We start from the raw sequence: 12,193 nt of genomic DNA on the forward strand, positions 1-12,193 counted from the left end.
TTCTCCTGTACTGTTTGTTAATGAGGAAGAAGTATTTCTGCCAATTCGAACAGACTGTGGTCTGTGGATGAGGAAGTCGAGGATCCAATTGCAGAGGTATGCACAGAGACCCAATTCCGTGAAGTTGGTAACAAGCTTGGAGGGGTTGATGGTATTGAACGCCGAGCTGTCGTCTATAAACAACAGCCTGACGTAAGTGTTTATATTGTTCAAGTGATGCAGTGCGGAGTGGAGAGCCAGTGAGATCGCATCCTCCATTGACCTGTTGTGATGGTAGGCGAACTGTAGTGGGTCGAGGTTCTTGTTGAGGTAGGAGTTGAGATGCACCATAACCAACCTCTCAAAGCACATCATCACCACAGAGGTTAGTGCCACTGGTCGATAGTTGTTGATGCACGTCACCTTACTCTTCTTGGGCACCGGCACCGGTATTATTGAAGCCCTCTTAAAGCAGGTGGGAACCTCAGACCTCAGAAGTGAGAGGTTGAAAATTTCCGCCAGTTGGACTGCACAGGTTTAGAGAACTCGACCGGGTATACCATCAGGTCCAGACACTTTCCGAGGGTTCGCCCCCCCCCCCCCCCCCCCCCCCCCCCCCCCCCCCCCCCCCCCGAAGGATCTTCTGATGTCGGCCTCTATGACCCATTGTAATATCATCGGGGGGGCTATGTGAGCTCTGGAAAACACATCAGTATTCTTCCAATCAAAGCGTGCATAGAATGCAATGAGCTCATCAGTGATGCTTCGCTGTTGCTTGAGCTGCCTCCTGATTTCACCTTGTAGGAGGTGATGGCATTCAAGCCCTGCCACAGGTGCCGAACATGCGCCCCATCCTCCAGCTTTAAGCGGAAGTCCCTTTTGGCCTTTTTGATGGCCTTGTCAAAGTCGTATCTAGACTTCTTATAGACCTCTGCATCACCAGACGTGAATGCCCAGGTTTTGGTCCTCAGAAGAATGAGGATCTCCTGGTTCATCCAAGGCTTCTGGTTAGGAAACACTCGGAAGGTCAGGCTCCCCAACCTGATAATGGCCTGCTGACTTAGAACAGTTTTCTGTCCATAGAGCAACTTCAAACCATACCACTATATTACTTCCCATCCCACTTGCTTTGATGTTATTTTATCCCGTGTGGTAATTTATTTCAGGCCTTCCAAAACTGCTAAATAAAAGGTGATTGGCAAAGGTCCAATTGCAGTATTGGAAAGGAAATTGGATGAAGACCTAAAAGGAATAAAATGATGGATATATCTCAGAACTGCATAAAACATTCAATAGTTATATCCGATCCAGCATAGATGGGCTGAATGACTTCTGTCCTCATTGTTTCTATGATTTCAATGTGTTGAGAGTTCTTAAATTGAGTTGCTGAGAATCGCCATTTTTTTTTAATCTGATTTTTTTAAATTGCCTTTTTAACCACTACCACAGTCAGTTCAGGTATATTTTGAAATGCTATAAGTATAGATGTCTACATTTGGAAATGTTCACATAAAACATGTAAATGTCCTTGCACATTAACAGTTAAGATGAATAATATCTTGTCAGATTAGTGTTAAGCATTGCCAAGCCTGCCATTTAAAAAGCAGGTCAAATCTGACCTACTTACAGTTCATACTAATGCTGATGTGATTAAACTGAGGTGTTATTTAATAAAAGGAAGGGTGAATGTCAAGAACAGCTGGCACTTGGAGTCGAGCTGTCCTTAGTCATAACGGAATGAAATTCATTCCATTGGCTTAGTCAAACTGGTAATTATTTTATATATAAAGTGCTTTGAAGAACTCTTGCCTTTAGACCAATGGCTGTGGATTATTTTGGTTTAACCAGGCTGCAGAGGCACAGTTAAGTAGGTTTACAGTGGTTTATTTTCTACACAGAAAATTATCGAGCTTGGTTTCAGTGGAAAAGGCGAGACCCTTAAGTGTGAGTACGTTTAGTCAGTTTCTGCAAACTGAAATGGAACCATGTTTCTTGAAAGCAGATGTAAATTAACTTAGCTTGAGGAAACTGGGGGAAAATTCTTATCAAGATGTACATTCAGTTTAGTTTATTGGCATTTGTGCCGAGGTTCAGTTTTTTTTAAAAAAAGCTTTTTTGTTGCCTGCTATCCAGTCAGCGGAAAGACTATGAATTATTACAATCGAGCTGTCCACAGTGTACAGATACAGGATGAAAAGAATAACCTATAGTGCAAGGTATGGTCTGATTAAAGATAGTCTGAAGGTCTCCAGTGAGGTAGTTGGTAGGTCAGGACCGCTCTGTCTAGTTAGTGATGGGATTGTTAACTGTATTGTTTAGAAATTACTGAAGATTATTTGAAACTAAATTTTATTTTGTAACCTGATTTTGACTAAGCTTTAACAAGTTGTTGTTCAGGGACTGCAATTTGACATGAAAATGTGGATTAGATCTCAATGTTTCAGTGTTGCAGGACTGTTCAAAACATGCCAGAGATCTATCATAAAGTGAGAGCAAAGGTAGATAAAACCATAGGAATATACCGATAGTATTTTGCTTTTTTGTTAAAGAGGATAGACGAGAGAGAGGTGGTGAAACATTGTTGAGAGCTATGCAAAACATTGTTCAGGCTGCACTTGGAGCACTGTTTGCTCTATGGTAAATACAGCATGTTAACATTGGAGTTTATTCTGTATAGATTCACTTTTATTATGTTAGGGATGTAAAACTGTGGAAATGGGGAGAAACAAGTTGAGCGGGCGACCCAAAAGGAGACACATTAAGATTTTTTTTTAATTACTTTGAGCTGTTGAAGTGAACGATTAAATATTATTGTCTTCTCATTGAAACAATAGTTGCAATGAATGTTAATTTAAATACCAAGAGAAAAAGGGTTTGGAGGAATTTCCTCTGCGCCAAGATGTTGGAGTAAGAAATACTTTGCCCGTGGATATTTCGGAAAGGAAATTAGATTCCTAAATGAAGCAGCAGCAGGTATACAGGACTGTGATAGAGCAGACTGACTTTTCAATAGTTCTGACAAAGGACCTACTATTGACGCAATGAGCTGAATGGTGTCTCTTTATGTTGTGATGTTTGTGGGTTGGATTATGCCAAATGTTTGCGTGAAAAAGGCCCAACACGTCTTGTGTGTAGGCCATCATCCAATATTTTAAACACACCCAGTATGTTGACTATTGTAGTTCACCATGATTTAGAATGTTCTGTTTCATATGATGACTTACAAAGTGAACCTTTGCAAATGTTTCTCTTTTAGAGGCCACAGATGTTTAGGCAATATATCCCTGTCCCAGTTTTGAACATGACCCTTCCCTTAAAATAATGGGGCGAGAATTCAGGTTTCTTGTCAGACGGGTTATTAATACATAAAGATTGAACATCAGTTAGTTGTTGATCGCCATGGGCCAAGCCATATCCAATCTTCATGAGGGACTCGGGTGTACACTTTCAGTAGGTTAAATGGGAATTCTTATGAGTTGAATGATGGGTATAGAAAGATTAGATGCTCAATAGATTTCAGCAATATTTGCAATATTATAGAGAAACGAGGAACTGCAAATGCAGGTTTAGAAAAAAAAAAGACAAAGTGCTGAGGTAACTCAGCAGATCAGGCAGTATCTATGGAAAACATGGATAGGTGACATTTCAGGTCAGGACCTTTCTTGGGTCTGATGTACTTATTATACTTAGAGTTCAAAAGCGAGTGTGGATGATTTGGATCTGAGCAAATAAACTGAGTGTCTTCTAAATTCAAGGTGGTAATTTATCTACAGCCGCGCAGCTGCAAATGTGTCGTCATTTTGTGGTCCAGTTGCTGGGAGTTGTGTACAGTGGCTCATCTCATTCTCAGGAGCCAGCGTGATCCTTTAGTTGCTCAGCCATTCATTAGTAGCCTCACGGCTGCAGTTGCTACAGCCTCCACCTTAGCAGCACACTGATTTCAGTGTACGGGTAGACCTGTGACTCAGACACAACATCCAAAACATGAAGGAAGAAAACCTGGCACGCCGCAGGTTTTCCCTGTGTGCTGGGCTCCCAAGTGTGCTGTCATCCCATATTGATGGACGAAAACTCATCAGAAACGCTTCTTTCGGTGGCTACAATGAGCTTACTCCAATAATATCAGGTTTGTAGCATCTTTTGTTTCCCTCACAGCAGCTTGCAGGTTTTTGAACTAGCATTAAAAAAAAAAGCTAAAAGCACAATGTGATCACAATAGATTTGGTATGGAATCCGAAGGACATAAACTAAACTGTTGTGCCAGCTCGAATTGAAAAGCTCACGAATCATTTTGTTTGTTGAATTATTTAATGTCTTATTTTGGGAACCTGCAATACTTGCAGCACTTAAATATGCATTGCTACTTTACTGAAAATGAAAGAAGCATTTAAGGAAATGTTCATTAATCGGGATAGATTTACTTCCTTGTGACAGTTACAGGAGACTAAATAATTCAATAATCTGCAAGCATTGTATCTAATTTAATTCGGGGCATTTTTATATTGATGTGTAAAGCTTTGGCACACTTACTGATTTACAATTCTCCCTCAAACTGTTCACTACCTGGCATTGGGCAAAAATGGAGCCCATCTTTCAATAAGCAAATAAATCTTTGCTGCTATAATTTTGCCTACAGCAAATGACAAGACAACTGTCAGCTGCAATTTTATAACAAAAACAACAAACGGTTAGCTGGAAGTGGTTTCTGGGTGGTTTTAAGTGTGTAAGTTTCCTTTACTATTCAGGGAAACCCCAGCAATAACAATTTTATATGTTGTATTCAGGAAGAGAAAGATCTTAATTTTTAGTGGATCTAGCAAAGTAGTGAGTAATTCCACAGGGTACATATTTACATGACCTCTGAAATCATTCTTAATTTTTTATGCTCTGTTGCTTTTGCATCTTTAACATTTTTTACTTTTGGTCACATTTTTGTTGCTCTCCGTACATGACACTGATTTAGTTTCAGAGTCATTAAGAATTCTTTGCATTGGAATAGTGCCTCTGAAATGCTGACTATTTTGCTGCCTTTGGAGAATAGATTGCAATAAGGGACGCTGTTTTTTGAAGGCAAAAGGAAAGATTGTATGGAAAAGCCACTTGGGTATGGATGCCAGTTGGTATAATGTCAGTTTGACAGATTTGCAAGGTCAAGGGACATGAGTTGGTGAGGAGATTAGTCTAACTATCACACAGCGATAGAGATGCTGCCTTACAGCACCAGAGATCTAGATTGGATCCTGAATAGGAATGATATCTGGACGGAGTTTGTATGTTCTCCCTATGACCGAGTGTGTTTTCTCTGGGTGGATTTTCCCCGGCTGCTCCGGTTTCCTCCCACATTCCAAAGATGTACAGGTTTGTCGGTTAATTGGCTTTGGTAAAATTGTAAATTGTCCCTAGTGTGTAGGATAGTGCTTGTTTACAGGGTGATCGCTGGTCGGTGCGGACTCGGTGGGCCAAAGGGCCTGATGTCGCTCTGTATCTCTAAAAATCTAAAGTCTAACACTGCTGTCAAAAGAATGTTTATCAAGTCGAGTTTAATGTCATGAATTGCCTAGTGTATATGGAGTGGATGGGAAAGTGGAATAACATAGAACTAGTGTGAAAGGGTGATCGATTGTTGGCGTGGATTTGGTGGGCCAAAGATGGGCCTGTTTCCATGATGTATCTCAAAACTCAAAAAAACCTGAAGACTAGACCATTTGAAATGACACAGGAACAAGGGATGGTAGGGTGGGGGAAAGTCACTGGACTAGGAATCAGAATCCTGGAATGTTGATCCAGAGTATCCATTCAAATCCCTTCTTGGTAGTTGGGGAATTTAAATTCTATCCATTGAATAAATCTGAAACTTTAAACAGAAAGGCTGCCCAGTAATCACAAAACTACTAGATTATTGTAAGAACCTATACCTGCCTAGTTAACTATTTCACAGATGTGACTCGAGACACCACTAATGTGGTCTTAATTGACAGTGATTTCAGAGGCTATTGCAGTTGGGTAATGGATGCCAGCATTAATATCAGTGTCCACAAGCCAGGAACAAATAAATTAAAAAAAATAGTTTCCTTCTTCTGATGAATATTGAATTGCTAAACATAATAGCCATTTGCTCACAATGTTTTTTGTTCCTTTAATACTTAGCAAAATCAATGCAAAATGAATGCTTGTTTAAATATCAATTGCATTTTCTGTAGAAGTAAAATCATTACATTGATAATTGACAAAACCATGGGTTGAAAGTTGGTAACTAAAATGTGTTACTGTCTCATTCAGTTACTTCACTTCATCTGTTTACGATAAATGTGACAGTATTTATCTTTGTAAGTGGTTGGCATTGAAATACCCAGTAGATAACCATATAGTTAAAACTGATATCCATTCTTGCAATTGTCAAAGTGAGTGTGAAGCTTTTATGGTGCTGATGTTAGTTTGTAAATTGAAATATTATCTACGTAAGTACTCCGGGATGTAGTGGAACATTTAATGTGACAAATTACTATTCTGGCTCCAACAAAAATAAAGACACAAGGAATTGCAGATGCTGGAATCTTGATCAAAACACAGAGCACTGGAAAAACTCGGCGGCTCAGACAGAATCTGTGGAGGGAATAGGCAGATGACGTTTCAGGTCAGGATCCTTCTTTAGACTGATTCTGAAGGATCTTGACCTGAAACGTCATTTACCTATTCCCTCCACAGATTCTGTCTGAGCCGCCGTGTTTCTCCAGCGCTCTGTGTTTTGATCAAGATTCCAGCATCTGCAGTTCCTTGAAATGTCATCTGACCGTTCATTCCATAGATGCTGCCCAAGCCGCCGAGCTCCTCCAGCACTCTGTGTTTTCCCCCAGAAATACAATGGCCAGCCTTCTCTTGATATTTTGGGTGGTCATTCAGTCACACCATATGGGGGAAGGGCTTTCATTGTGGTATCTATAAGCTGAGATTGTCCAGGCCTGAAGATCAAATCATTCAATTCTGTGTCTCCTTCCATCATGTGTCAACAATCTCTCTTCTCTAACTCGAGTGTTTGGGGGTCTCCAGATATTATGTGATGTCCAAACACAGTCATTTTGAATAAATCTAAAACCTTTTTGGAAATTAATGAACGGGTTTATTTGTTCTGGTTTTAAATACTCAAGAAAGTGAAGAAAACCTAAGGCTTTAAACTCTTTTTTGCAAACAGTAGCATAATTCTAGTTATGAATTTGTGGTAATGATTAATTAATAACTCAATGATCTTTCTTTATTGTCCAGCAAAAGATTACATGGTTGAGGAGACTTGTTTTAAAGATTTGTGCAGATTTTGTTTAAAGGATACTTCTGTTTCACAATTCAGAAAAAAAATATTTATTTGGCATGTTTCACCATTCATCAGTGTCTATCGGAGCCACGTTGGATCTTTGTTTTTATAAAATTGTTGATTTGTTCTGAAAGAATGGAAGCATGGAAACATCATCCATCCATCAATTCAGACCTATTTCAGGTCTGTGTGACAATCCAGTGTCAGACTACATTCATGTCATGACTACCTACAGCTCTGTTCAAAATTTCATGCTTGGCCTACACTGCAGATTAATGCAAGTGCCTTTAGGTTAAAATGTTGAGACATTGACAAGATATTCAACTGTTAGTTGACTTTAAATAGCTCCAAAATCTATAATGTACAGATATCTTAACAAATAAACGAGTGAATTTTTATAGTACAAGTGGAATTTGTTCTAGTTTGTAAATTTACTACAGCAGAAATGGCTGCTTTTGGTGTTAAGTGTCCCACTTGGCCGTCATTCGCGCGCCATTTATGCCACCTGCTAGCGTGTGGGTAGCGCGGGACGGGCGCATGGAATGGTGTGGAGGAGTGTGGAGTGGCGTGGAGGAGTGTGGACTTCGTCCTGTACAAAATCTTCACGCGCCACTGGCCTGCCGCGTAACTGACGGCCAAAGTGGGACAGGCCCAAGACCCTGGCGCGGTGCGGCGCCACGTCTCACCTCCAACAGCAGCAGAAGCAGGCAAACGATCGCCGAACTTGGCCTGGGGCTCACGGCCGTTGCGGATCCGGATCCGCCCCCACTCCTACTTCCAGTGCGGGGCCAAGACGATTGGAGATAGACACAAAATGCTGGAGTAATTCAGCGGGACCGGCAGCATCTCTGGAGAGGAGCAATGGGTGACGTTTCGGGTCGAGACCCTTCTTCAGACTGAAGAAATGTCTCAACCCGAAACATCATCCATTCCTTCTCTCCAGAGATGCTGCAGGTCCCGCTGAGTTACTCCAGCATTTTGTGTCTATCTTCAAATGACATCACGCGCTCCAGACGGCTGTGCGGACGCATGATGACGCGCGCGACCATCGCGCGTCAGTCACTACCGGCATGTGGCGTAAATGACGGCCAAGTGGGGCCATCAGCAGGCCCTTAAAGTTTTTTGGCGTGGTTGATTACTGCCTAGAATCTCGCCAAATCTAAATTCGGATTTCTTCCTTGTTCATGAACATTGGAAATTTAAGCAGATAAAATAAATGCCAGGTGAAATAAACACCTGTGAACTCCAGTCACAGGAGAAATGTTCTTATTTTGTATATCTATTGAGGGAACTTGAGAACTGGGTAAGTGATTGGGATGTGGGGAGCTTGGCTATGATTTTAATACATTGGCAAAATGGGTTCATGTAGCTGAGTGGTCTACTCTTGTTTTTGTTGCAAAAACTCTTCAATTCAGAAGTTTCCAAATCGTGCATGCTCCATCATCAATTGCTGGAGGTTTTGAAAACGTGAAAAGGTGTATCAGTTGAGAAAGTATATTGCAAGATATGTTGATCAGTGAATGGTAAGAATGCCATCTCCTTAAAAAAACTGTGTGGTTTTTTTTCAGGAGCTAAGAACTTTGCAAAGCACATCTGATTAGATGATGAGCTGAGATTTCACCAAGTATGAAAATGTGGATTTTCATGATAAACATACTTTCTTTAGTCAAATTCCATCAAAAAACTGGAGACACAAGAGACTGGAGGCTACAACAAAAACACTACTTTTGAAACTCAGTGGGGTCAGGCAGCATCCATGGAGGGGAATGGACAGGCAACATTTCAGGTCAAGACCCTGCATTTGGTCACCTAACTGAACCACTGAATTCCTCCAGCAGATTGTTTTTTTACAAACGAGTAGTAATAATCATCTTTGATGTGCACATGTTGTATAGAAGTCAAGATTGCATTGAATTGTTAACAACACAACTTTTAAGTTCCTCTGAGAGCAATATGAAAATAACTGTTCATTAAAGTACCCTGAGGGAATTGGTATCAAGAGTTGCCACTGTCCTGAGAACCACCCGCTGACAAAACTCTGAGTGCTTTCTCTCTGCTTTCTCACTTCAACCAATCTATACCAAAACGTTGTGATTATTTGGTTGAAAGAATATATTTTCTGCTGTGCTTTTTTATTCATTGTTCAAATGTAATATTTCATATTTCAGTGCAAAGCGTTGACTTTGTTCAAAGCCTTTATATTTCTCTCTTTTTAAACTTCACTTTGAATGGACTTGGGAGCCTTCCAGCTTTCCATCAGTTGTATTCAGAAGTGCTTCCACTTTTTAGCATGGTAGCATTAGGACACTGGGCTTCAAGGTGAAAAAAATATATTCAGATCTTTCCTGGAAAGTATGGATGCTAAAAATAATTGTTCATCAAAGGGATTGGAGGGCTGCTGATGCCAATGTTTGAAATTGGAGAGATTTTTTTGATCAGTAAGATCTATATTCTGGATTTAACAGTGATTGATTTCACACCAGAATTCGAGTCCCTTGAGTACTAAACTAACACCCCATGTTTGAGGTGTACAGATGATGTTAAGGATGTAAACACCATATGGAAATAAATTGCTGAGCTATTATTTACATATCTATTTTAGTAACCATCGGCCCCAGCTTCATATATTGAGGTCAATCAGAAAATGCTGCAAATATTTCAGATTTCCAGAGTCTACAGTATTTTGCTTTGGATGTGGCTTTTTAATTCTTTGCCCTGTGGATGCAAGTAACTGCAGATGCTGATTTACAAAAACAAGACACAACGTGCTGGAGTAAATCATCGGGTCAGGCATCACGTTCTCCAGAGATGCTGCCTGACCCCCTGAGTTACTCCAGCACTTTGTGTCCTTTCATTCTTTGCCCTGTTATTTTTGGAATTGAATGTTGTGGGTCTACTTTTAAAGTGATGTGCTTGTTTGTGCATGCGATTTATTATCTGTATCAGTAACAGCTGCCTTTTAAAATAATTTCATGGCTTAATGTTAATTAAGGGCCTTTTCTTTTAGGCTTGGACCGAGGCAGAGATGATGTGTCCTTATCAAAGGATGACTCAACTCACACGATATCAAAAAGCAAGGTACAATATGTTTTGTGTTTTTCTGTGTCATGGCACTCACTGTCTTCACGGACAAATGCAGGTTGACATTTGGAGTGAGGTTTACAATTAATTCCATTAAATGCAAACAACATGACTGCACTTATGGCAGTGGGAAGCCTGATAAGATAGGCTGTAAGAGGATGAGTGATCTAATGTACTGGCATGCTTTTGTGAACATGTGTAACTTCAACAATGATAGAGGAATATGTAATTTACCAGATCAGACTTATCGCCAATCAGTAAAACTCAAAACTTGGATAACCACTTTATTGAAGTGTTGCCAGAATAGATTTTCAATCATTTTCACATTGATCCACACAACTATATGCACAAGCCGCAATATTCCAAATGGTTAAAGTGCCCTTTCTGAACTTGGCAAAGGGAATTTTTTTGTTGGGAAGACTTGCAATTTAAGACATCCTCAGGACATTGTAAATCACTTTGCAGCCATTGATACTCAGTCAGACAAGCGCCAGTCTTCGATAGCAACTCAACCTTGGGGTAACAGATTACAAAATACTATGATTGTGACAATTGAGAACTTGTGTGTCTTATTTGAATGGACTTGGGAGCCTTCCAACTTTCCATCAGTTATATTCAGAAGTGCTTCCACTTTTTAGCATGGTAGCATTAGGACACTGGGCTTCAAGGTGAAAAAAATATATTCAGATCTTTCCTGGAAAGTATGGATGCTAAAAATAATCGTTCATCAAAGGGATTGGAGGGCTGCTGATGCCATGTTTTCCAGCAGGAGCTACCAGCTTCAAAGATACCAGCCAGGTGATTTGCTAGAGTCTTTTCTGACACTATTAATTCTTGCCCATGAGATTATAAGGCAAATTTATTGGGTAACAGTGAGTGGCAGCCATGTTAAAAATTGGAACGTTTGACATTGGTATTTCTGCTGACCTCCAAAAAGCACTATCCTGATTACCTGTAATAGCCAAAGGTAATCTAGTACTGCTCCTTGTGTTGCTGTTTGCGAAGGTTAACTGATGTTTTAGTTTAGTTTAGAGATACAGTGCGGAAACAGGCCCTTCTGCCCACCGAGTCTGCACCAACCAGTGATCCCCACACATTAACACTAGGGACAATTTACGCATACACCAAGCCAATTAACCTACAAACCTGTACGTTTTTGGAGTGTGGGAGGAAACCGAAGATCTCAGAGAAAAAAATCCACGCAGGTCACGGGGAGAACTTATAAACTCCGTACAGACAGCGCCCCTAGTCGGGATTGAACCCGGGTCTCCGACGCTGTAAGCGCAGCAACTCTACCGCTGCACCACCGTGCCGTCCTTTTTTTTTTGCTTCTTTGCAACTGTTAACCACTGTTAAAGAAACTTCATTGGCTTCAAAGTGGCTTTACAGTATCCTGAAGTGTGTTTTGTAAATATTATGTTTCCTTCAGTGGGAAGAAAATACTATGATTGTGATCTCAGGAAGACTGCATCATTCATTTGGGATGTTATACACTGCATTTCATTCATTTCAAGCTCATATTGTATCTGAAAGATGTTGTCACTGAAGTGTCAACCCTAGATGTAGATGTTTATGCTGTTTCTACAAAGGTCAAATTCAAAGGCGAGAGTCTAAATGACTGACCCCATATTAATTTATGCCTTAAAGTTTGGAACCAAGTCAAACCTCACTGGCAAATTTGACATTGCATTGCCTGATGCAGGCAGGTTCACTGTTCTTCTGTTTATTTGTACTATTTGTTGTACACATAGAAACATAGAAACATAGAAAGTAGGTGCGAGAGCAGACCACCAGGTCCATCGAGCCCGCACCGCCATTCGCTCATGG

The 12,193-nt window shown here is 40.5% G+C and overlaps 1 protein-coding gene across 10 annotated transcripts in view; it reads left to right on the forward strand.

Annotated features, from left to right (window-relative positions):
- The window catches only part of osbpl8 (oxysterol binding protein-like 8), a 166,218-nt gene that overhangs the window by 105,575 nt on the left and 48,450 nt on the right, over positions 1-12,193 (forward strand). For 8 of the 10 annotated variants that reach the window (XM_055650565.1, XM_055650569.1, XM_055650568.1 and 5 more), the window contains one exon: positions 10,293-10,363. In XM_055650565.1, the coding sequence (XP_055506540.1) occupies positions 10,293-10,363 (71 nt within the window). Of the gene's footprint in view, positions 1-1,470; positions 1,749-3,752; positions 4,106-10,292; positions 10,364-12,193 lie in introns of those variants that run through there. The other 2 variants (XM_055650572.1, XM_055650575.1) reach the window with 2 other exon arrangements.

This window comes from Leucoraja erinacea, chromosome 19 (assembly GCF_028641065.1).
Source record: "Leucoraja erinacea ecotype New England chromosome 19, Leri_hhj_1, whole genome shotgun sequence".
Taxonomy (NCBI): Eukaryota; Metazoa; Chordata; class Chondrichthyes; order Rajiformes; family Rajidae; genus Leucoraja; species Leucoraja erinaceus.